General features: G+C 42.2%; 1 protein-coding gene across 2 annotated transcripts; it reads right to left on the bottom strand.

The window, feature by feature from the left end:
- Nucleotides 1-1015: 1015 nt before the first annotated feature.
- ACOX1 (acyl-CoA oxidase 1) lies at nucleotides 1016-26876 on the bottom strand. Of its 2 annotated transcripts, none has more exons than XM_035104516.2 (14): nucleotides 26559-26876; nucleotides 24586-24745; nucleotides 18265-18425; nucleotides 9265-9372; nucleotides 8655-8774; nucleotides 8051-8166; nucleotides 7021-7190; nucleotides 6402-6564; nucleotides 5355-5545; nucleotides 4757-4936; nucleotides 3263-3368; nucleotides 3025-3168; nucleotides 1904-2110; nucleotides 1016-1370 (listed from the first exon to the last, which is right to left on the bottom strand). In XM_035104516.2, exons 1-14 carry the CDS (start codon nucleotides 26695-26697, stop codon nucleotides 1320-1322), a joined length of 2016 nt encoding a protein of 671 aa, XP_034960407.1. In that variant the 5' UTR covers nucleotides 26698-26876; the 3' UTR covers nucleotides 1016-1319. The 2 variants fall into 2 exon arrangements, with proteins under 2 accessions (XP_034960407.1, XP_034960406.1); XM_035104515.2 differs by lacking the exon at nucleotides 18265-18425 and adding an exon at nucleotides 13518-13678 and having other exon boundaries at nucleotides 26559-26875.
- Between the last annotated feature and the right edge of the window lie 76 nt (nucleotides 26877-26952).

Genomic DNA, 26952 nt, shown 5'->3' with positions numbered 1-26952 from the left:
GGCAACTCAAAGTTCCTCAGGTGATAATCTTTAAATCTTGATGTGCCTGGATAACATTAACAAGGCAGAATCCAACCATTTTGCCACAATTTTTAGTCACACTGATTTCATATTTCTGTACAATACTAAAATGTTAGCCTGCTAACAGTATAGTAATCTGGAGATACTTAGTCTAAAGGCACCTTACTGGGTAGTCTTGTTCTCTACGGTACCCCGAGATCCAGATTGTGTAGGTAGGCTGATAAGACTTCTGTCCATCATTAAAGTTTGGACCATATTCCCATCAAGTCTATGATTCATTAAAATGCAGGGCACAAATCATTCCCTCTTAAAGTGTTTCAGAGACCGTGATCTTGCTCACCTTTCAGGTCAAATGGGTCAAGTGGGGTGAAGGAGGTTTCCTCTCTCAACTAATTGCATATTAAAAGCTTTACAGATCAGAAACGGTGTAAAATTATAAGAACTACAAAGGTAAAAGTATTTCCATTATTACTTTCTAGAATCAAGAGCAGGGAACCTTGACATTTTCCCATTCCTTGTTACCACAGTCCTAGATGAAACAAATACTAACTGTGGGAGACAGAATACACTTCTGTGCCTTAGAGGCAGTTGTATGGGTGATGTGTTATAATTTACAGCTCTAGAGAAAGAGGGAGATGAACTCCTAGCTGCCACCTGGGAAAGCACTGTGTCATACAAACAAGATGATGACTCCTGCTGAGAGTCTGAACCCATGATGACAGGAGTTTATTACTAGTACACAAAAGTATGGAAGCTATGATGAACACAACATATTCCTGATCAGGTCTTCAAAGCCCAGTTCCTGACAAGACTTTGGAGACCTCACTAAAGTAGAATAAATGTGGAGGATTCCAACAATTCTCACCTGTATTGGGTATAAACGCTGACAAGGTGTGCAATACTATATTGAGCTTTAAAGAAGTTTCCAGACGAGAAGCTGCTGCTCCCCAGCAGCTACCTCCATAACTACTTAGTAGTGAAAATTCTGCTATAGATGATACAGGCCTCTGCAGCAGTTTAAACTGCTTCACAAATTGACACTTCACAGCAATCTGTAAAGCTTTTTTTTTTGAATCATTAAAAAGGTTAGTTTCTGAGCATAATTACAATTGCACTTTTATAATCCTGTGTTCCCCCCACACTAATCCTTTCAAAATTTATTAAAAATTGGGAAGAAAAGCGACAATTAGTAACTACCCTATGACTGTTTGGATTTGCCACGTGATTCAAGTGCTCATAGGGCAAATGACATCAATTCCAGGAACTGGAGAATAGTGCATTAAGAGCAGCAAATGCCATCACAGTTTGGCTTGCATTGGCTTCAGGTGCTTGTGAAAAGATTCATGGACCTGTAGAAGTAACAAGATAAGTTGTTATTAAGTGTTTGGTTTAAAGTTAACGTCTCTCGTGCTGCTAGAACCATGCAGCTCCCTCACAAGGCTGCAAACACTTTGAGTACTTCAGAATATACATGCACAGCTTATCACTACTGTAACGGTAATAGCACCATATCAATTACAACTACACATGACAGTGAAACAAGGCCTAGGATCCTTTTTAAGTCAGAGTTTGGATGTTTGGTAGCAGCAGAAAAATGAGAAGAAATAAGAGGGCACACCTATCCACCCCAATCATGATGTTTTGTGGCTTAGTTAGGATGTGAACCTTGTAGTTTCCTTAGTTCAGGGTGCACAACTCAAGCAACCTGGGGCAACTTTAAAATATTTTTACTAACCCCAAGAGGCCTGCATCACTACATTAACCACAGAAAAAGGTCACAATTTTACCTCAGGATTTTCTTTTCAAACCACTGTTTGATAACTCTGCATTTCTTACTGCAATTGGTAGATATACAAGGGAAGGGAACAAAATATTTACTGACCTGTGTTTTATTTAGTGGCGATTTCTTTGCCCACTCAAACATGTTTTCATAGACGTTTCCATCGTATCGGCCAAGCACAGATCCAAGAACGTTGTCATGGAAGTCAAACGAATCCACTAGAGCGACTGCATTGGGACGGATTAATGCCAAGAGCTCCTTCACGCGCTGGTTCACCTGAATTATCTGTGCATCTGTCAAAATGCCTCCCTGAGGCAAAAAGGAATCCACAGTTACAAATCCAAGCACTTTGTGGTTTGCAGCTACAGTCTGAAGGGCAAGATTACACAGGTGAATATAAAGCTGTCAAGGATCAGGTCGGCAGGCATGCCAACCTCCTCTGCAGCCGCCATGGAAACAGGTTATTAGCTTCTTTTCAGGCTAGTAAAAAAGAAGCGTAGGCTAATAATTTTTACAGACTGATTTTATATGTGTGTAATATGTTATACACACGCACACAGGCTCCTGGCACAAAAAGTGTCTCCCAATTAATATTGGGGGATATTAAGCTAATGTGAAGCCCAAGCCAGCCAAAGGCTGACCAGGACCTAAATCGGGGGTCCCCAAACTTACCACGCCGAGGGCCGGTGCCACCAGCGCCAATTGTACTGTGGGCCAGAATGCGCGCCCATACACATGCGCACAAGCTATTTCTGATGCTCTGGCGACCCAGAAGTGGCAGCCGCACCACGCCATTAAGAGCGGGCGGTGGCAGCGGGCGGTGGGGGTTGCCGGGGGCCGCATAAAAGAGCCTCAGGGGCCGCATCCGGCCCCTGGACCTTAGTTTGGGGAAGCCTGACCTAAATACTAAGTAAAGGATGATAGTATGTTTGGACATGAGCCAGTTCTCTAGAGCAGTTGTCATACCTATTTATATGCTCCCCTAAACCACCTCTACTTTGCAAAAATACATGGAAATTCCAACTTAAAAGTATGGCCTGCTTTATCCATAACCACCCATCTTGCCTTTAGCTCCATTACCAAAACATCACCCAAAGGTGTTCCTCCCCCTGGCACCAAGAACTGTTTAATTCTAGCTGCCTCAATTAGGTGGTTCCCCTCCCCCCTTTTTTATTAACAACAGAGCAGAGCATTTTGTCTCAAGATAGAATTCAGTCACTAACCTGCAAAAAGTCTCCACTGTGCTTATTGATCCCACAGAGTGCATACAGCAGACACAAGTTGTTAAGGACAGCACGAACAGCTGGGTCACCAATTTCTGAAAGCTTTGCTGTAAATAGCTTGACCACCACATAGTGACAGTGGGCCTAAAACGGAATATTTAATGGACAAGTGAGAATTCAGGTTTCTATAATTCTGTCAACAGGCTTCCAATTGTAGTGTTTGAGTGGTTCTGCTAACCTCGGATGCTCGCACTAGATCAACGGAAGTCCGGTTCCAAGCATCCTCCTTGTTCTTTCTACGGTTCAGTTCAGCTTGCAAATTCTTTGCAGCAAATTCAACCAGCCTGTACCAAGGAAGGACATGAACATAGCCTATTCAAAGTGGCACCAAACCAACAGTTGGCAGAGTGAACTCTCAAGCCCATTTCATGGAACACTAAGAGAACCTAGGAGCTGGTACAAGCAACAACAAATGGTCATGATCACAAGCCCTCAAAATTATACTTTCAAGTACTTGCCCAAATCCACCCAGAAACTATCAAACATTAATTTGGGGCAGATTTTATTCTTTAAGCTTTCTGATGTGAGGAAATTGAAGGCAGATAAGTCTCGCTCTTAATATTAATATTGGAGCACCCATTCACCATCCAATACTGCTCTCAGGTGGTTTAAAGCAGAATAAAAATAAGCTCTCTGGAGTGATGGTGATGTGATGTGCTGCACTGGTTTACTTCCCCATTCACTTAGAAGCCATGCTCATTTCCACTCATTTCTGTCCACATAGGAATTTCTATCCTGTTGCATAGGTCATTTTGCTACACTGTGCAGCACAATTTTAACTTTTGCACTTATTTGGAATACCGTCAAGAACAGTATGTTTGTTTATTCTACAAGTCACGGGCTGAAAATTATGTTTGCCATTCTGCGAAATAATAAAAGTAATGTTGCAAGTTGGCTGCGCATTGTGTTTTTCTTTTTTCCTTTGGAATCCCAGCTATTTGTGTCAAGTAATTAGGGGAGAGGTTCAGTAGCCAGAGACAGAAATTTTGTGTTTTATACTCTGATACATGCCCGGGTAGCAAGGGTGATAGACCTGATAAGCACTGACAGTATCCTGGCTTTGCAACGTAACAATGCTGTGATTTCTCAGGGAGCAGAAACATTCACTTCTGAGTGACTATGAAAAAGGAATTCTCCCCCCCCCAAAAAAAAAAATCTCCCAGGAAGGATGTTGGTGTTTATCCTCGTCCACTTGCAGCCAATCCCTTTCTGGGTAGGGAATCCTTCTCTGCCAGTACTCCACCCACCTTTATCTATTCAACTTGATCAGCAGGGCATCTTATCAACTATACTAGATACTTTCTCTCCCCAAGCTTGTTCCTAGAACATTTCTAATTACTATTTACCGAGAGGTTCTACCACAGTGCCTAACACCCTTTCCAGTGTTACTGCACCCTACACAGCTCCGTAGTTGTTAGCACATTCTCTCCTGTTCCCATATGGGTCACAGCATTGCCCATCCTGGAAGAGGCATTTTCATGTTTGGAAGACAGCAGCACAGATAAGCAAGACTCACTGCACACTAACCAAGTGTGAAATTGTTTTTAAAAAAGTGTCCTGAGATGGGCAAGTTGTGGTTTTTGTTTTTAATTTAAAGACATGTCATTCTTCAATTTCAAGAAATCAACAGTGTTACTATGATCTGCTTTATGCACTTTTTATATAAACTTACCTAGAAGCTCTCAGTTTATATGCCTCCACCAAACTAGACGGATTGTTGATATGCACTGCTGTGGGTCTAGCAGCCACCTGCTGGGGCTGAATGCGTAGCCCTGGTAGGTCATTCAGGTAGGACATAATGCCACTCACTAGCTGTCCAGAACTGACTTGGGTATAGCTTTTGACAAGGAACCTGGATGCCAAAATAAAACAAACAAATGCACACTACATTACTTGGCTGAGTGCAGCTTAAAACAACTTATAAACTGATTTCAATCGGCCGTCATGTGAAGAATGGGAGAAAGCCACATGCAGAGTACAAACAGGAAGGAAGGCAGCATGATAATAATCAGTGTAATTTGCACCCCTCTTGCCAATAAAACATTGATACGGTAGGGTTGGAAGCTGCACCTTCTAGAGTCTTGTTCTTGGACTTGTATTTTCTGTATCTTCCTTGCACAAGGGGAGGAGAGGGGTAATCATTCCGTCGGGCAAGCAGAAACATTTGCACTGACACGGCGATTTCCTTAGAGCTATGCTGCATCCCTCTTAAAGAGATGACTAATGACATGCAACAAGTCAAGCTACAAGCGAAAAGCTGCATCACTCACCGTGCCGTCTGCAGCATCATTACTGTGTTCTCTCCTTCATATGTGCAGGAAGGGGTGAAATTGACATAAATGTCAGGTAGGCCACTACAGCGGGAGTAGCCATGCCCACCACACGCCATTCGACATTCCTCAATGCCTGCGTTGGCAATCCAGGAACTGAAAGCCTTTAGCCCTGCAGATAATGCATGCAGCTGGGGAAGAAGCAGAAGTTAAGAACCAAGTTATCTAGAAGAAGAAGAAGAGTTTGCATTTGATATCCCGCTTTATCACTACCCGAAGGAGTCTCAAAGCGGCTAACAATCTCCTTTCCCCTCCTCCCCCACAACAGACACCCTGTGACTAGTGTGACTAGCCCAAGGTCACCCAGCAGCTGCATGTGGAGGAGCGGAAATGCGAACCCGGTTCCCCAGATTATGAGTCTACCGCTCTTAACCACTACACCACATATTTCTGATATGGTTAAATAATATTTCTGATAGGTTTGTCATTAACTGCAACATCAACACCCCCACCCAGACTTCAACGGTGGGAAGATAAAGCCTTAAAACTGACCTGGGGGGAGCCCACATGTTTCAAATGCCTAGGATGATATTAGCTAGATTTCCTTTCCCCCTGGGATCCCCAGGTCCAGTAACTATTACTGCTGCCGTTGACCCAATATACAAATGCAAGACTTGCTGCAGCACATTTTTTACAACCATTTTGGAGAACAACGGGGGAGAGACGTAGCAGAATTACATTTATCTTGTGGCCCCCTTCCCACAAACTCCAGGCACAATAGCCTCTTCTTAGACAAGGAAACCCAATCTGAACATTTATTTATGTATATGTTTTATTTTCCCGGTTTCTGTTTGTATCTCGGTGACAGTACTTGGAGCTGAAGCTATTATGCCATTCATTTTTATGCATTCACTTGGTAATGTTTCTCTCAATCTCCTTACTCTGACCTGCCCCCCTTCCCTCCCAGGAGTCACCTTCAACCCGATCTTTACTGAAAGAAGAGGGTACACTGCCCAGCTTCCCACTTTATAAGACCAAGAGTACTACCTCTGGCAGCTCACTCAGGTCTCCATCATTGATGTTCCCAGTGATGCGCCGATAGGTATCTTTCATGTAGGCGCCCACGAAGTGGAAGGCATATGCCGTTGCCAGGAGAGGGAACAGTTTGTACTGCTGCGTCTGATAATCCAATATCTGAGGCTCTGGCTCACTGTAGCAGAAAGCAAACGAAGAGTTACATGCACATATATTTAAATTTTAATTCAGTGGTTAAAAGGCAGAAGGTTAAATATACTAAATATTCTTGAATAGTTGAAAGATGTGACTGAAAATCAGATCGGCAGAAAGGGCATACGAATTGGGAAAAGTATATGCGTGGAAGTGGGGGTGGGGAGAGAGAATAGGTGTCACAAAATCCATAGCTGTCAACCCCCGGATTTGAAGATAAGGAATCCTATGGGGCTGTCAATTCCCAGATATGAAAGGAAGGGCGCTGAATAAGGGAATTTCCCGCAAAAAAAAAAAGGTTGACAGCGCTGCACCAGGTGAGAAAAGGTATAGGCTCAGGGGATGCTAAGGGTTTTAGGCTGCCCACAGTGCTGTGGACACTAATCAAGAATTTCACCACATGAGTCAGGAACTCTCATCCAGTAGCCATGCTTCTTACCCTGGCTTCAGTTCAGACTGGTGCCTCACTGCGCTGTAGCGAATGGCAATTGTGCAAGCTCTGGCTAAAGAGCGAGCAGCATCCCCAACAATAATTGATCGGATGAATACCATGGTTCCATATGTCAACTTGGCATTAAGAGGTTTCACGTAAGTGCCATCTGGTTCAACCTAGAAGGACAGAGTTCACAAATCTGAAATGCTTGTTCCTACGTATATAGCTTTTTACGAGTTTCACAAGTGCTTTGTTACAGGGGTACTCAAAATATAAGTCCAGACAGGTATTCAGTCATTAGACCTGCTTCAAAGATTCTGTCGTTCTATACTTGGCTTCGTTTATCGACTTTATTTAAAACATAGTTTGTGCATTTGTATAAAAAGATCCCCATGTTCAAAACTTTTAATTGCTTCCTGCCTGAGCACATGCTGCTTATCCAGTGACATTGTCAACCTGGTGGCCAAAAAGGTAATATGATCCAAGCAATGAAATTTAGATTAGCTGTTAAAATAGTTTATCATATGCCTATTATGCAAAACAGAGGCCAGCTATGCATGGAGAAGTAGGTTGGAGCAGAAAATTAAGGTTTGGCAACTACCCTGTCCATCCAGATACTGAATTCATTTCACAGGGACTGGAAGATCAGGAATGTTACCAATACCAAATTGTTTATGAGCTCAGTTGCCTTACATAATCACAGTGTACTGAACTTTGACACACTCCTGGAAAAGCTTCTAGAGAGCTAACCAAGAATGGCAAATGGATTAGTAGAACTCTAGAACTCCAAACCCTCTGGCAAGAGATAACAGGACTAATCTTAAATGAAGACTTGATTGTTCTTCCTTGAAGACCAATTTAAAGACAGCTGCTTTTGAGTACAAAGTAGTCAGCTACCTCTTGAAAACATATCCTAACATCTATCCAAAGTAACTTTAGTAAGCCTCCACACGGAAGAGTCTCTTTAGAGTTGGCTAAAATAACTGGTAATTCCACAAATCAATACAAAAAAAGCAGAGAGAACATAATGATTTACCTTGGCATGTTTCATAAGCATGTTTTCCCGAGGAATGCGAAAGTTGTCCATTTTTAAGTAACCATTATCCATTTCATCATAACCAAATTTTGGCCCAATATCACCAACAGTTATACCTAACAAGCATGTTATAGTGGAAGGATAAGGAAAAGAGGCAGAGTTTTAATGCAAAGCCAAAATGAGGCATTAATAGAAATACCTTCCGCCACAATATTAACCAGCTACAAGTGTCAAACAGCTGAAGTGTGGCTTCAAAAAGACTTTCCTCACCACCTTTCCCACATTATTTTACACCCTTTATCATTCATTAACTTTATTTGTTTTTATTTTTTAAGAAAAATAAAAAGGATAAATTCTGGAGATCTTAGGGATACATAAATATTTTTGAATTAAGGTAGCAGGCGACCCATGGGAACAATAATTTTTATACTACACTTTTAATGGCAATATTATGCGTCTCCAGCTCTTAAAAAAAGAAAGAAAGAAACCCCTTTGCATATGGCCCACAGGTCAGGGATTAGCAACCTCTGAGTTACAGCATACTACATAGCTAGAAAGTGACTAATAAGGCATTAACTCAGTCTCCCAAATAGGATACCCATACCTGGCAATGGCTCATGAGTCCCCAACTGACGTATCGGCACAATGAAAGCATGTAAGCCATGACATTTGCCGTGGGTGTAAAGCTGAGCCAAAACGATGGCATGGTTTGATGTTTTACCCACTGCAGGGAGGGAAGGAAAACAAATGTAAACAATTGGAAGCTTCACTATACAGTTCCAGAAGCACACAATTTAGGTTGCTAAATAGTGGCTTTGTTTAATGCATTCACAAGACTATAAATGTAAAAATATAAATGTAATCAAGTTCTGCTCCAATAACCAAAAAGGAGTTTCCCAAAATCATAAATTAAAACTGACCAAGACTTTTCAAGGTAACAGCACTTCCTCTACCATGAGAAAAGCAGTATTGCTATAACAAAAACATTTATTCATGTGTGGTAGTTAATTTTAAAATGTTGGTTTCACAATCTGGCCCTAAAACAAAATAAAAAACGTTTGTTTGTTTGTGTGTGTGTGTGTGTGTGTACTCTCTCTCTCTCCCCCCTCTCTCTTTATACAAACACAAGTTGTATTGTCACCCTCTTAAAAAATATTTGACTAAATGAAGAGAAAATTCCTTCTTTAGCTTCGAAGTTGAAATAATTCACTTACATCCACCTGGCCACCATTTAATAGAAGTCACAGTTGGACTATTTAGGATAAATTCCTGGGTAGCAGGATCATATGTAGCTGTGGTTTCCAGTCCTCGGAGATGAGTTCCTGTAGACACGTAGCACATCTTATTTCAACAGTCATAGGTTACAACATGGACACAAACATTTTTTTCCAGTGAACTCCAGAGGCAATGCAACTATATAGGTAATTCAAAAGCAGAACATTTATTGCAAATTATAGTTACACAGTGGGAAATAGATGACACATTACGAATAAAATAAACTGCATGTGTGAATAGCAGGAAGTATGCCACTCTTCCTTTGAGCACAGCACCAATAAAATATTGCAAACCAGATCATTCCACTTTTAGGCACCTCCATCCTGAAAGCTCACTGGTTTTACAGCCAAGAGGTTTTCACTGTTCACGACTTCTATCTCCTCGCTTACCTGTCACTAAAGCATGTGTGCAGAGTGTAAAACGTAAGTACCTGATACGGTGAATTAAAGAGAGAAGCACAATAACTGAATTCTGCTCCCGATCATCACCATTCATGTGAGGAAGGTATTTTCTCAAATCCAGATACTGAGTGATCCAACATAATGATAGGGCAATAAGTAGGAGAGTTTCATTGTTGTGAAAGTGATGGGCACAATTGTACCTGTAATCTTCAACATACATCTTAATAAAAGCTCATTTCCCAATTCATTATCTGTGCACCTGTTTGTGTTGCAATGTTAAGTGTGCACCAGCAGTTGTGCAACATTTTTGACCAGCATGTCAAATCGATGGATGGAGCTGCTGTGCTATGCTAAGAACAAAAAGTCCTGCTGGCAGAATGGCTATTCTGCTTGTGTGTTGCATGGAAATCCTCACAGGCCGAAATCTTAAACAACTGCTTCATCCATGCTGATCTTCATTTTGATCCCTCCCCCGCCTCCACAGCCATCTTCTTCTTCATAGCTGTTGCTGGACACACACAATTTTCCAAGTGAGCAATGAAGCCTAACAGGTGTTGGGTTGGGTCTGTCTCTCGTGGCTCAAGGAAATGGAGGAATTGAAGGCTGCTTATATCAAAATAGCAACTGAGCTTCCACTGAGGGTTCCAGGTGACCCAAACTGGGTTATTTTATGGCAATATGAGTTCCTTGAATCGGACATAGGCAGACTGTGCTTTCTAGGTTCTGAGAAAGTTGTGAAGGATTTGGTTTTCGAAAGAGTCAGAGCACATTTAAGGTATACTGGGCACTTTTTTCAAAACTTGAAGCAGATGCATGGCAATGATGAACAAGACACTGAGATATGTATTTGGCCAATTGCATAGCAAATTGTGAAGTCCAGAGCCTTGGTAGACACCAGATGCTGGACTACAACTCCCATAATCCATGATGATTGGCCATGTTGGCTGAGACTGATGGGAACTGGGGAACCTTGTTTGCTAGCCTGTTCTAGAGCAAAACTCTAGATCAGGCATCCCCAAACTGCGGCCCTCCAGATGTTTTGGCCTACAACTCCCATGATCCCTTGCTAACAGGACCAGTGGTAGGGGAAGATGGGAATTGTAGTCCAAAACATCTGGAGGGCCAATGTTTGGGGGTGCCTGTATTAGATACACCCCTCCAGCTTTTAGCATTTAAAAAAGGGAATGTGCTCAACCACTGGTTGCAGCAGTAAGATGTGTATATGAATAAATACTAATATTAATATTAATTATTATTTTATTGTTTATACCCTGCCCATTTGGTTGGGTTTCCTCAGCCACTCCGGGTGACTTCCAGGAAAATATAAAACAATAATAAAATGCCAGACATTAAAAACTTCCCTGAACAGGGCTGCCTTCAAATGTTTCCTAAAAGTTGTGTAATTTTCTCTCTCTCTGACATCTGGTCGCAGGGTGTTCCAAAGGGAGGGCGCCACTGCTGAGAAGGCCCTCTGCTTGGTTGACTGGCCCTCTGCAGTCTTTATCAAACACTGACCTAAATTTAGACTTGGGCCCAGTTCTGGTTATAGGTTGACAACCATGCTCATTTTTTCTCATTCTATCAAAATGAAAGAACCATCTGCCTAAGAGGCCTTTAGAAGATAAATGCTCCCACATCTGAGCCTGAGAGAAACAAAGAGATGCAGGCATCTATCTTCTGGTGGCCTTACCCTTTGCTCACCTGTCCCTAATAGCTTACAAGCAATCTGTTTCATATAGGCTTGCAGACAGACTCTTACTGGAATGATGTGACATGTAAAAATTATCTAAAAGTGAGCAAGCAGGGAAACCTATGTAAACTGTGAGACAACTCTCACAGCTTTCTCCTATTCTATGCCACTGAAATTCAACAATTTAATATAAAAAGTGGGCCATTTGTAATGTTACATTAGCTCCATCTCTCATTATCTAAAGAAATGGAGGAATTAATAGTCTAATTCCTTCAGATTTTGATTTCCCAAATACAAATTACTAGGCCTCTTGCCTTTTGAGCATCAGTGGCCTTCTCTGCCGAAATGCAGAGGGGAGCATGAGAATTACTAATCTTGAAGTTTTAAACTGGAACTCCAAAAATAATATGCTTTCTGTCACTTAGGGAAACTGGAAGCTATTTAGATTACTTAAATTGTTTTGGACACTGTCTGCAAAAAGAAGCTGGACCTTCCTAGTGCTGCTGAAAAGTAAATTCTAGGCCAGGCATCCCCAAACTGTGGCCCTCCAGATGTTTTGGCCTACAACTCCCATGATCCCTAGCTAACAGGACCAGTGGTTTAGGGATGCCTGTTCTAGGCTTTCTAGCTAGAAGCAAAACTAACTCGCTAAATAAGGAGGGGGGCAATCATCTAACAACTGATGAGGACCACTGCTAGCAGGAAAGGCTCAATGAACACCAAGTATAAGCAATTTCATGGGCCAGTTCCTAAATAAGGAGAAAATGATCTGCTGTTTTAGTATCTCAATGAAACTTGGTTTTCCCATCTTCAAGAAGAAAACGTCAAGTAAGGCAAAAGTCAGATGGGCCTGGAGACTGACTGAGGTGCCATGTGATCACCACACCTTGCACACTGAGAGCACTTTGCCTAATTGCAGCCTCTCATAGAGGAAAACAAGAGAGCACCTAAAACACACCCAGAAACATTGACACACCATAACCTTAAAATTAGAAGCTTAAGTAGTATCCTGCAATGTGCCACACCAACATGAACATTTACCATTCGGAAGTTTCCAATGATACATCAAAAACTGGAGAGAAGGTTTCCTTTTCCTTAGGTGTAGACACATGGTATCTCACAAAAGAGAATGGATCTGGATTAATATCCTTTTGCTATATCTTCATATTGTGTTGGTATCAAAAGCCTATGAACTCCTGATTTCAGTTTGTACTAAAAGCCAAAATGTCTCTAGTTAACTGGGAAGCCTTACAAGGATACAGAAGCCAGGATTCTGTCAAACACACAAGAGCTACAACCAAAGTTTATTTAAATTAGAGGCTACTTTGAGTAGAAGAGTCCACTGGAGGGGGATTCTAGCTGTTATTGCAAAAGCCATTATCCTATTTAGATCTGGTGAACCTACTGCTTGAAAAGCCGATATGTTTCCTACAAAAGAATCTAAGTTTAAAAGATGTTGTTGTTGTTGTTGTTGTTGATGATGATGATGATGATACAGGACTGTTAGGAAAGATGCATGTCTCTCTCTCAGATTTCTTTTGAATTGTGATTTAAAGACGGCTTTGTCAAAGAAAATTCACGTTTCTTGCTCAAGATTATTTGCTGAATCGTTGATATTGCTTTGTGCAAGCTCACATATGCAATCATAACATGTAATCTGACAGTTGATGTATGTATTCTCAACAAATGTATATGCTCATGCGAGAAAAACGGAGACGTTTCTGCATTTCATATAGAGGGAACTCCTTGGCTGTGAATCAGACAGCCTGAAGAATCCTAGACTGGAAGGGAAAATGCCCTCATGCCTTTTGCTCAACATATCTTACCCAGAAATACAGTGGTACCTCGGGTTACAAACTTAATTCGTTCTGGAGGTCCGTTCTTAACCCGAAACCGTTCTTAACCTGAGGCGCGCTTTCGCTAATGGGGCCTCCCGCTGCCGCCACACCGCCAGCGCGCGATTTCCATTCTCATCCTGGGGCAAAGTTCTCAACCCGAGGTACTACTTATGGGTTAGCGGGGTTTGTAACCCAAAGCGTTTGTAACCTGAGGTACCACTGTACTGTACTACACTTGCGAATAAGACTTGAAAGTACTGTACCATGGCCCATCTCTGTCTGGGCATATGTGCCAATGATCTCCAAGTTCCAAGCAGGCATGAAGAAGCGATCCTGCTGTTCTTGGGTTGCCTGGGTTAAGAGAGTAGGTAGGAACATGCCCAGGTGGAGGTCCAGAGGCTCAGGTCGTCCGTGGTGAGCAGAGCTGTGAAGAAATGCCGAGGGGGGGAATGTGAAGGGGTGTTACAGGATCAAAGCAGGTGAGATTAGAGGTGCAGATTGGAGGGGGGAAGACAAAAGTAATTTTATATGAATAAAGAATTTAGAAAGCACACTTTTACCAGAGCATCATTCTTTTCCCAAGGCCCACTAATATTTATGTCAATTATAGGACCAAAGGGTGAAGATGACCTTTTGCGGCAGGAGGGCAAGAGAGAGCGCAGCCCCCTTTTGTGGCTTATAACAGGCAGTGTTTTACCACAGAACTATCCAGAAATTTTTACCAGGTCCCCTTGGCCCCTTGGAAGTGTATTCAAAAGGAATAAAACACTGAATATAAAATAGCTGCCTGTCTTACAACTGGAATGGCTTGGGAGCAAATTAGATAAGGAATGTTTTACATGGGGTTGACAGCAACCCATCCTTACCCAATTCATGTTCGGAGGGGGGGGGGGTGTAGGCATAAAATCCAAACTGGTTTACTCTTGTTCAAAGCAAACCTGTTTGTCAACTGTTTTATTTTCTTCCACCCAGAAAAGTATGGTGCTCTGAATCAGCAATCAAAGCTAGTGAACAGCTCCATAGCTTTGTATCAACAGCCAACATTTATAACAAGTGAGCCATCACCAGCAAAGGTCACCCAAAACCCAACAAAACATGCTTCCTTATGATAATCCAGTCACCACACTTAAGTTCCATAATGTTCTGATCCAGAAGACAGCATTATATACTTAAGGTATTGCTATACCAGCACCCCGTCCAACACACCTTGATGCGCAGTGCTCATTTCACCTGTTGCATGAAATGGTGCAGTGACTAGAAATGTGAGCAAAATCAACCCTGGTGCAGATCTTACCTCTGCCATGTACTGTACAGTACTCACTAGAGCAATGGGCCTCAACCTTGGGCCTCCAGCTGTTTTGGAACTACAACTCCCATCATCCCCGGCCACTGGTCCTGCTAGCTAAGGATGATGGGAGTTGTAGTCCCAAAACAGCTGGAGGCCCAAGGTTGAGGAACACTGCACTAGAGGACCTTAAACAAGCCATTATGAACATGAACAACATCCCATCTGTGACATGGAAATGATAATGGCCTAGTTCACAGGGTTTCTGCGGGGAGTACTGCAGCAATGGATGTAAAGCCCTCTGAAAACTCAAAGTACTATTTATTATCACCTCTATTTTATATATTCAGGTTAGGAGTACTTCTGCTGTATAGTTAAAACAGTGCCAGCCATGAAGGAGGCATCAGTAGGCTTGGGGGAACTGTGATTCCTAAATCAATCTCAATCTCTCTCGGAAGGAAAGCTCAAAAAATTGTGAAATCCCCAAAGAATTCAATGAGGACAGAGCATGCTCAATTGAAACAAAATACTGACTGTTGGGATGGGAGGGGAATGGCAACACAGGTGGGAGGGTGAATGGAAACGCTTGGAATCCTAACCAGGGAGCACGTCACACAGCAATGCTTTGTTTCAAGTCCCACTTATATATTTATATTTATATTTTTAGCCTGCTTTTCCACTGCAAAGCAATCCACAACATTTTTCACATGGTGTCCCCCAGATGTTCTGGACTACAACTTCCATAATCCCTGGCCATTGGCCATGCTGGATGGGACTCATGGAAGTACGGCGGTACTTTATTTATTGTAAGCGCATCAAGATGTTTCAAGCTGATTGTGTGGCATTTCCTCAAGCTAGTGAAACTTGGACCACAACTAAGGATGTACATCCTACAATGGCATGTACTAACTGTATTGTTAATACCAGCATTAAAACTGAATACAATATGTCCTTAGATTCACATTCCAGTGAGTTGAGGGACGGTTAAGAGTTTGCTTATCATAAAGTTAACCAATCCCTTCCAACACTATGGGGATAGTTCAACAACACACTACATTATTAACCCATAGCAAGTTATATATGTGTGGCTGCCTCTGTAACTGAAAAAAAAAATAGAACAGTATTAAAAAGACCGGCATGTAGTGTCTTCGTCTATTGGGGACAGACACCTCTCTACAGTAGAGAGAATAGAAAAGTCTATTTTTAGACAGCAATGTTCAATGTTGTAATTTTACAAGTGAAGAAATCATACAGGTTTCCACTCTAAAGCACAGAGCTGCTGTGGTCCCCCCTCTACATCCCCTCTGTTTACACAAGTGGAGCTCCAATACCCCAGGGCACCACACAGGAGAAGAAAAATATGGGGGGCAGGCTGAAGTAGCAAAATGGTAAAGGCTCCAGAGCTGCCATTTGGAGCAGGGATCCAGCAACCAAATGAAGAGTTCCATTCTCACTTGGACTAGCAAACCTATAGCTAATGCAAAAAATACCTGGATTTTAAAATTTGGGCATTTTGTTCATCTAAAACGTCTAGAAGAGTTTACTTCACATGCACCATTGAAGAATGCTGGTATATTACCTGTAGAGGGATTCCCCCTAAAAATCAAGTTCTTGCCACGCCAGCCCCAGTATAGGTTATGAAGTAGTGCCTCCATCCTAATGCAATGCAGGTTCAGCAAGTCACCCACCACCCAACAGATGTAATCCTAGAACACACATGCTATTGAAGAATCATCATCCGAAATGGTAAAAGCAGGAACTGCACTGCCCCACCACCACACACAACAATCGATGGTGACAGCACGATTGAATCATCATCAGGACACTGGTTAGTTGACAGAATACAACAAGTATTACACATCAACACAGAGACAGGGAAATTAGTAAAATACAGCATGCAAAAAAAAAAATCACATCCACAGACAAGGTCTCAAGGGAAGGGGTAGACAAACGAGTGTGACAATGATTTGCTTATTCACAGGGTGTTCCATTCATTTTGCAGCTTCTGGCCTTCAAACTATTTGCTTGAGAGGCGGTACCGTTAATTCAAATGGTGATGTGAAGTATACCATAACAATGTAGAATGTTCATTTGCAAAAGGCAAGACTTCAAATAGTTAACAGCAGATTCATCATATAACCCAGCTTAACTGAGACACCATCCTCCGGGTTTGATTGAAGATTATGAATTAAGAACCAGAGGTTTTCATTCTCATCCATGTACTCTCCATCTTCTTGGAAGATTCCATTTCTTCTTTAAAAGGGAAGTACGGTATTCAAGCAATCCAGACTAAGTCATAAAAGTAGTATTGGGCTTTGATAAGCTCAGGGTACTCCCATAACTGATAGAGATTAGTACTTTTTTAAAAAACTACCTACCACAGAAGAGGAGTGGCTAGAAGGGAAAAGAAAATATTCATATTCTTGATGTGGGGTTTTTGTCCTTTTCATCTTGTTCTTGAGATGTGTTCTTCTGGTTCATGAAATTGAAATGAGATGCTTAACCCAACAAGTATTAGCTGCATTTGGATGCTGATCAGAACTTTGCCCTTCTTCGTGCAGCAGAAAGGCCTGAAAACAGTCCAGTCAAGATTTTTCATCTTGCATGACTGCTTTGGGGGTGGGGGGTATTACTGATTTCAGCAGCAGAAGTGCTAGAACTAAAATATAAGGCTGCTAACACAAAACACGAGCAAAGGATCTAGAAGCTTCTTCTACTGCCAACTAATTTTCTCCAACAGACCAGCATAGGGCTGTGTTACAATGCCCTTATACACGCTACATTTTTTCTGCTCCAAAAGTACACAAGTTAGCAGCTGCTCATATGGTATACTCATGAAGGAATACACCTGCTCCATATTTCACTTTTGGCTTCACACTTTTGTACACCAGCGTTTCTCAACCGCTGTTCCGCGGCACACTAGTGTGCTGCGAGACGCTGGCTGGTGTGCCACGACGTGCAGCGACGAGAAGGGCGATTTGCATTGTCATGTGCCTGGCGGCCGCCAATAAACAACGCTAACCCGCCGGAAAGCAATATTTCTCCTCCTCTTTCCCAAAGCTCAGAGCAAACGAGCCTGGCGGCCGCCAATGCACAGCACTGACCCGCCGGAAAGCAATATTTGGCAAGTGTTTCTTACAGTCATAATTATAATATAGGGCGGCACAGTTAATTTTTTTAACTTTTTTAATGGTGGTGTGCCTTGTGATTTTTTTCACGGAACAAGTGTGCCGTGGCCCAAAAAAGGACTCACATCCTATGTCCTAGTACTTACAACAAAGTACTTGGACATAGATTGTGAGTTGTGTACAATCTATTACATATTACATAAGCTTAAAGCAGCTGCTTAAATGGAGATGAATGTTGGAGATACACTACAGCAATGTTCTTGGGCATCTTCACAATTAAAACAAAACAAAACTAGTCTGAGTGAACAATTCACTCATGGCCACTGCCAGCAATCTAGGAAGCAACTTTGAGCAACTAAAGTATTATATACAAGATCTGAGAACAAGGATATAAAACCAGCTAACAGCAAGGAGGTGCCTTTGAATGTGTGAAGAGCACAACTTTGCATATATAGTTACTGTCAGAAAAGTCGGAAGTGGTGATGCACTGAATTCTGGCTCCAGTATTTTTAAAAACAACCATTTCACCCTAAAAATCACTGCCGGACTGGAGTTACACTGCAGAGGATCACCCGTAAGTCTCTGGAAAGAACTAACCGTGCCCCATTTCCGTCTGAGCGTAGGTGCCAATTATCTGGAACCGCGAGGCCAGAGGCAGCCATTTCTCTCGCTGGGCAACAGTGCACTGGTTCGCTAAGGTGGGTGTAAACATGCTGTAGTGCAGACCAAGAGGCAGAACAGATGCACCCATGCACACACTATGGGAGAGAGAGATGGCAGATTAGGTTGTAGCTGTTATTTTTCTAGAATCCAACAAGGCTTTCCTCCCTCCATTTTTCCGTAGTCGTATACCCCCTCAGTTTTCCAGCCTTTTCATACTTTTAAAGATTTTAGATATACCAGTAATGACAACAGGAAAGACATAAATGAACTACTGTATGTGAAAAAGAGTTTATAAAATGCAGTGACATCAGATTCAAAACCTATACCACTGATGCACAGAGAGTGCTTCTGCCCATCTGCACGTAAGCAGCCAAGGCATTTCTTAAAATCCTGACTGTAGCTTTCCTCCTCCCCACAGCAAAGTTTTAAGGCAAATCTCCCCAGCCCTATCAAAGCTTCAAATACATCAGAAGAGCCCAAATCCTGCCATTATCGAGCTTCGTCTCATCTAGTTTGCAATTATTACTTTAATAACATTCGAGCTTATACAGGATGCTGTTTATGCTGACAAGGCTATTTGAAGACAAAGAAAATGGGAAGACAAGGAGTGTGGGCGCAACATGAAAACAGGGTTTAACAAGCAGTACAAAGGAGTGTTAAAAGGCATGTTGCTGAAGGCAGATAGTCAAATTGCAGACTGAGCTTTCCACTGGAAAGTTTGTTTTTATAAATCGGCACTAGATTGTACTACTATTGTTTTATCTGCACCACTGTGACACTTCAGCGGAGTAAGTTTGCGGAACGCCACTCACTGAAGTGAGCAGGCACTAGCCAACTAAACAGTTCTTCTGGCACAAGAACTGCAGAATGAAACATCTCCACAACTTCTCTTTCTATATGCCCCCCCTAAATCTGTTCCAGGGGTTTCCCCTATCCCTCCAAAGCAAATTTATGGGGTGCAAGGTGAGAGGGAAGTTCCACTGCCCAGCTAAAAGTCTGTGTCCTAGTAGAATCATTTAGTTTGATACCACTTACAGGTGAAACTCGGAAAATTAGAATATCGTCGAAAAGTGCATTTATTTCAGTGATGCAACTTATTATTTTTTATTTTTCCTTTTAATTTTTACAAATGCTTTCTTTTGGAAATTCCACAGTAATAAAACAAATAGTTACAATAATACAAAAATAAACAACAATAAACATTTATTATGTTTATTAATTTCATTAATTACATTCCATTTATAATTGACCCGCCAAATGACAAATAATTACAATTCCAATAAGTAAAGGCTTGACATATCTTGCTTTGCATGTCATGCATCTATCTCATATATTGGTTTCACCTTTTAAGTTGCGTTACTGAAATAAATGCACTTTTCGGCGATATTCCAATTTTCCAAGTTTCACCTGTAAGTGTTTTGTTTCCATCCTCCCAAGGACACCTAGATTGCACTTCATAATTTGAGATAAGATGCTTCAGAAAGGGAAAGGGAAGTTGAATATTCTGCCAAGTGTGTGACCAGGCTTCATGTTATTTATTTCGGTTATTTTTAATCTTGCCAGACTCTCAAAGCAGAGTACAATTTTTTAAAAAATTTAACGGTACAAATAAAACTGTAAGGAGAGGGGAAATGAAAGTGAAGTTCAGGTATCAAGGTAACCATCAGGACACTAGTTACAATATATAGTTAATTGCCCCCCCCCTCAGAATTAAGAGTTACGCTAGTAAACCTAGTTACAGGTAGGTAGCCGTGTTGGTCTGAGGTAGTCGAAACAAAATAAAAAAATTCCTTCCAGCAGCACCTTAAAGACCAACTAAGTTTTTATTTTGGTATGAGCTTTCGTGTGCATGCACACTTCTCACACCGTGCGGTGAAGTGAATTCCTAAGCTTACTCACGCCTACTGCTGAAAAGGTAGGTTTAGCATTGGCTACTACTGTAGTAAAACAGATGGGAGGATTGCCAGAAGGTTCTTATGCCCAAATCTTAGTGGTTGGAAGGTAAATAGGGATGAAAGAGCTGCCTCAAGTATCCTGGGGACAGATCACATTAAGAAATTTAAAGGAGGTGAACACCTGGTCTTTGAACTGAGTCCAGGAGCAAGCCAGCAACAAATAAATCAAATTAACTGCAATCATCGCCACTTCAGCCTGAAGCTACATCACCATTTGGACCTGGGCTCCTCCTTCCTACAGAGTATGGTAGAACCAGCTGTCCTATGAGCAGGCAAGGATAATGATCATGACACAAAATGCCATCATTGCCACCATCTTAAATGGGCAATTTAAACGATCTCACACAGCTTTAGATTGTTTGTATGTCATTGTTGATTTCATATCAGCTGCTCTGGGAACCTTGTCAGCTGAACAGCAAGGGCGAGCGGGGCGAAAATGCTATAAAGTCATTAAAGAGCAGATGTTATCATTAAAGGGCAAGTGCTTATATATGTTACCTGAGAGTAAAATTTCTTAAAGGATAGAAATAGGCCCTCCAGACACATCAACTTGTGAAAATAAGAACCTCAGCTTGTGTATTTTCCATAATAACCTGGATAAAATTTTACATAGTACACCCCCAAGGAATCAAGGCCTCTTATCAAAATAGAGAATGGTTTGATACATATTCTCATTTATAGCCCACCACAACTGGAGAACCAGCAACAGCCATCTATTACAAAGAGGGAAATGGTGATTTGTTTGATCATCTATTTCATAGAGGGCAACACTAGTGTTCAGTCCATTTGATTAAGAAAAAATGTTTGGAGGTGGCCATTTTCTAATGTAGGAACAAGTGGGATGAAAAATGATATTTTGTGCTCTCTAAACTTTAGTTACTGGAAGAAGGCACTTGAATGCATTTCTCCTCCACTGAACAGCACTTTTGATTTCATATTCAGCATTCTGCAGGATGTGAAGAACTCTTGAGACAGAAGAAGACATTCTTTTTGCTGGGCAAGTGAGAAAGCTGCCATAATGTTAAAGGATTGGAAACTCTCATATTTCTATCTGCTATCAGGAATTCCTTTTGTCGAAATAATTTGGATTGCAAGAAGGGGGGGGGGCTAGATGTCATTCTGTTCTACCTTCTTGTTTATTCTGTTTAAACATGAACATCTTAGTTCTCCAACCTACTAGAAGCCCCAACGGGTAGGGTGGGGAGAAAAGAGGGTGAGAAAGGAAATATTTTACTATTTTCACAGCCACCCACATAATGAGCTGTGGGAAAATAGTCAACTTGTGATGAAAGAAGCAAAGAGGCAAAGAGTACTCTTGCATAATCTGGCTGCTGTACAAAAAAGCCCCAAAAGATGAGCACCCAGCAATTTATCTCATGAGATTAGACTGAGAAGGTGCAAGCACTGCCCTGCTGATAAATTAATTCAACAACTTTCTGAATCAGCATTTGGCTTGAAACAGTGGGACCAACAGATGACTTTGGCCACACTGCCCTTTCAAACAGTTAACTATGCCACAGTAATAATTCAGATGGGTATGTAATGTAATACAAGCCCTTCCAGTTAGTCACCTGACAATTACTCCTGGGCCCAAAGCTAAACAGATGAGTTGCTCACACTGTCACATGACATATTGACACACCTTCTAATACACAAGATACGTGGATGTAGCACTTACCTGGGAGTATGGCCAATTAAGTTCACTAGGACTTCTGAATAGACATGGTTAAGATTGTGCTACAAAATGCCTTTCCTGATAAAGGCGTTTCAACCACTATATTCTTATTATATGTGGCATTCTAAACTATATATAATATTCTGAATGCAGTTGCACTAGTCATACAGAATGGGAGGATTTGGGTGAAAGATTAGGAATAGTCTCAAGTATATCAATTTGGCAACTAGATGGCTTTCTTGATTTTGTTGTTAGTGGTGGTGGTGGTGGAAGAGACTGATATTTTTTTTCAGGAACTCGGGTGAGAGCTCACCTGCATAGGAAATTATGACAGTAGAAGAGAGGCATTGGGATGGCAAGAGATTAACTAAGGGCTGGGAGAGGGAGCTGTGCAGAATGAACATGCCTAACTAGTGAGATCAGCTAATCCATTTCCTGAGCCCCAAACAAAACAAAACACTGATTATGCATTTTCAGACTTCTAACACAGGCATTATTGATGCTTTTTTATTTTTTAAGGGGAGAGAGAAGAGATGTACTAAGTTCCCACTGCTGCTAAAAAGATTCTGTGGCTAGGCAAAATAATGGGTTTGTATTTCTAAGCTACTTTTTGTCTCTTTTATTACAATGCTTAAAACGCGGGATTCCGGTGCTCAAACAAAGAGCGAGCGAGAAGTCTCAATGTCAGAGAGCAGATCAAATAGCAATATCCCAGGCAGGCTATCTGCCTTACGCTTTATCCCACAAACAGGACCAAGCCTGTTGTTAACTGGTGAAAAGGAAACCAAGCTCCACCCACTTGACTTCTGCCCATTTACTGAACTTCAACCTGCCCTGTCACAATTACATAAGCACAGGGGTTGGGGGCAGGGGGAGAAAAGCTTTTGCTCACAGATATAAGTAGCTGCTTTATTCAATAGTTTAAGGTTTAAACTTTAAAGGGGTGATGTTAGCTACCCGATTCATAAAACAGGAGTGCTTAAAAAGCAGAACAAATTAGTATGTTACTCAATAGAATAGAGTTCAGATTATGGTACATCAATGTAAGAATGTAAGGTACTGTACTGCACAGCAATGCAGTTTATTTATTTATTTATTTATTTAGCAACTTGCATTAATGATTTCCTAGTATCTCTAAACTCCAGACGCCATTCTACTTATAGAACTGATGCAGAACAGCACGGCTGAAAGAACTGAAGGTTCCCAACCCACTACTTGACACATCTGATCAGATCATACCCTTTAGAATAAATTATGATGCAAGCACAGAAGAGGGATTAACAGAAACCATGCTGGGGTTGCAAGTTTCACAAGGTACTAACTCCAAGAAAGTGAACTGTAGCATGCTAGAAACACAGCGGAGAGTCACCACTCTTGTCTAGAGAGAAGTATCTTTCTTACTGCAAATGTGGCAAATTAAACAAGGTCCAAACTGGGCCAGAAGCAGGGTCAGTACAAAAAAAATGTGGTTCTACCTTGCAGGATCTCAGCACTTTTATTGCTTCTTAAATTATAGTTGGTTGGTCTGCCCAGTCAGCTGCCACTTCTGAGGTGGCCAGCCTGCAGCACAGGGTGTTGCTGAATACCTGGACAGAAGTCGACAGGCCTGGGTCTGAGCAGGTCAGGCCTGCACTCCTGCCTCCCTGTCCAGTGCTGAATTTCTGACCGTACCCTGTCTCACAAAACCGGTGGTAGGGATTCCAACCAAGGCAAAAAGGAGCTATGTTTATGCTAGAGTGGCACAATAAAATACTTTTAAGTTGGCTTGTGACACAATTGCAAGAATAATTGGCCAACTCTGCTTTACTTAAAGAGAGATTTGTTTCTTTTGGAAACAGTAACCAGCTGTATGAAACAACTAGCATGTGCCCATTGCAACATCATAGCAAGGTCATCCTTCCCAGAGTTTTTTTAATGGAAGTTTGAGTGGGCCAGAGCAACCCATTTGATGCCAACAGTTCCAACGAGAATAAACTATTTCAGAGGAAAGACTTGCAATTCTGCTTCAAGACCTACACATTCAGCAACGTTAAAAGAGGAATCAAAAAACCATCTAGCTAACAATGATTAAACCAAGTTTATTTCACGGGTTCAAAAGTCACCTAACATTCTGCACAATTAAGTTCACAGCAAGCTGGCAGTCTTCCATGTTGTAAACTTCATCTTTGGAACCTCAATAGTGCCCAATCATCTAATGTAGATTAAAAGAATGCTTAACCCTTTCCAGTCTATTTCAACATGAAAAGGCCTTAGTGGAGGAAGATGTGGTTGAGGAAATGAAAAGTATCTTACAGTTATACTGCTAACTTAATAGCTTTATCTGCAGTCTAGATTCATACCAATACTTTGGAAGCTCCCCGCCTTCAATAGTTTGACATTATTCATGGTTAGAATGTAAAAAGCACTATTTTTATAGCCTTAGGAAATGTTGGCTTATCAAAATGAGCATGAAGTTGCATATCAATTCCAGGAGGTTTTACTCAGGTAAGCCTTAAAATCAGCTGACAACTTCTGATGACTTTCCAGTGTCCTTAACCTTTCAATCCTTGACAGAATGAAGAACAACTGCCCTTGTCTTTACAGGAGCACCTGCTATTTTATGTGCCTTGCACTGGGTTTCTGTACCTTTTAAACCAGTAGATCTCATCAGGATCTGCAATTCCATATTCTCTTAGCTTCATCACCATAAGAGCGCTCTTCCTGATAGCAACTTCATAGCGCTGGCTGCGGGAGAGGAAATTTACATCACTGTGCTTGAATTCTGGGTCGTTTGTCACAAGTGCTTCTGTAGAGAAGACAAAAGAGAAATTTAGTGCTAAGCCAAGACACATTCCTTTAACAAAATGATATAAGGCTGGTTCTATGCTGTGACTTCACTACTGATAAACTGTTGACAACTTCAAGACATAAAGGTGAGAAATTGCTTTGAGTGGCACAAATAGTGGGGCATGCATCTGTTGTGTTTGGGCAGCTTGCTATCCCCATTGCTACCATCAGCAGGCCATCTTTGTACATCCTAACATGGAAAAGACCATGAGACAACTCCAAACTGTGTTAAAGGTTATAAGGATGGCACTGGGGGGGTATAATAATTAACAAAATTCAAAAGCTGCAACAAGCATAGAAAGCAAATGAAGCGCCCTTACATGCCCTTAGCCTAAGAAGGCAGAAAGGGCAAGAATTCAGGAGAATGTTGCAACTGGTATCTCCCAGGTGCCACCTGCCACATTCTCCCTCTGCTTAGTCTCGTTATGCAATCAAATGTATTGGGTAAATCTGGAATGGCTTCCTGCTTTCCTGTTCACAATTACAGCACAGCACTGTGGCTAGGAGAATGAGTTGTAACCTAGGAGAGCCATGGTTAAAATGTCAGTTCACTGAACCCACTGGTTAGTAACAATATTAGGCTACCAATCCGAATCAGGACACTGGAAGAAGTGGAGCAGTTGGATTTGCTGCTGCATCTGAAGTCTGTTGACTTTTGTCTGCAGGAGATTTAAAAAACTATTCCCGACGCAGGTTCAACCTGGTGTTGCTAAGGACCCCGGCAATTGAGTCTCTTGAGGATCCAAAGCCACCAGCACCCCAAAACACCTTGTTCTGGGAATTTCTACACTCTACCATTGGTGGTACTTTACCACCCTTATGGGAAAATCCAGGGCCTGCTTTGCAAGGGAATTCTTTCACCAGTAGTGGTTCTCTCCATCAACAGTGGAGAGAAACCTAGACATCATCCTAATCCACCACCCCAGCCAGGAACATAGGCAGGGATGGAAGTGGGTGTTAGAATTGTGTTGTGCAACATTTAGACCAGAACATAGGAAGCTACCTTGTACCATCAAGCCACTAGTCAGATTAATCACAAATGCCTCCTTTTATCACAAATGCCCCATTAAGTGGACAAGTTCTTTTAAAAATTAAAAAATAGTTATTTAAATGCAAGCACTTAGAAAAACTGCATGCAGCAGAGATCACACAGGCAACCGTCTAAAAACAAAGGTGAGGGAAGCACCCTCGTTCAGAACAACTAATTCACACAGTATATAAATCTAGCTTTTAACAACTGCATCCGCTTAGGAGAATGCCTTCTGCAACCAGACTCACCGGGCAACTACATTAAGAGAATTTCCGCAGAAGGTGTATACTTTGTTTCTCTTCCTCCAATGCCTTTTCAATCTTTTCTTTTTAACATCATCATCTTGGATCGGTCTATTTCTCCTAGGTGCCGCGCCGGCCCCCCCCCTTTTTTGGCATGAAAATGAACGGTTGGTATTTAATCTCTGAGGTTTCAGTTACTACTTAATTACTACGGTACCGTTTTAATTGGTCTCTGCCTGAAGAGGATTCAGGCTTGCCGAGACGCGTTCCAAATGAGACAAGGTGAAATGACACCATCTGAAAAAGAAGGATTTGTGGAATCGCGGGGCGGGGGGGGGCACCCCTAAATTGATAACGAATCAAATTATCACCGCCAGGTAGTAGCTGCACATAGAGGAGGAGAAGGAGGCGCGCCCACCATGCTACTAAACCCCGACCTCCCGGGGCCGGAATGGCAGCAGCAGCAACTCTTCCGACCCTCCCAAAGCGACTCCTCTCACCGATCTCCTTGCGGCGCCGAGTCCGCTCAGCACCTCCGTCCAAGACGTTGGTGAGCTTCTCCGTGTTGAAGGAAGCCCCCTCGCGCTCTTTGCGCAGGTCCGGGTTCATGGTCGTCGTCGTCGCCGCCGCGGCTGCCATGGCGAAGGTTGCGCTCCAGTGCGCTCTGACGCCAGCAGAGTAAGGAAGGAAGGGGAAGAAAGTGGCGGACGGCGAGGGAAGAAGAACAACTAGCACGGCGGCAGGTAAGAAAGGCTAGCGGCAAAAGCTTCCGGACGGGGCAACCCCGCCACGCCCACCCGGCCGGCACGTGACGCAGGCGGATTTCCACCCGCGGCGGCGGCGGCGCCACCGTCGGGCGAGCGCCTTCCGGGCCACGTGACGCTGGGAGGCGTG

Source organism: Zootoca vivipara, chromosome 2 (assembly GCF_963506605.1).
Source record: "Zootoca vivipara chromosome 2, rZooViv1.1, whole genome shotgun sequence".
Classification (NCBI taxonomy): Eukaryota; Metazoa; Chordata; class Lepidosauria; order Squamata; family Lacertidae; genus Zootoca; species Zootoca vivipara.
Note: the sequence above shows the minus strand (reverse complement) of the source record. Positions and strands in the feature narration are given on the sequence as shown.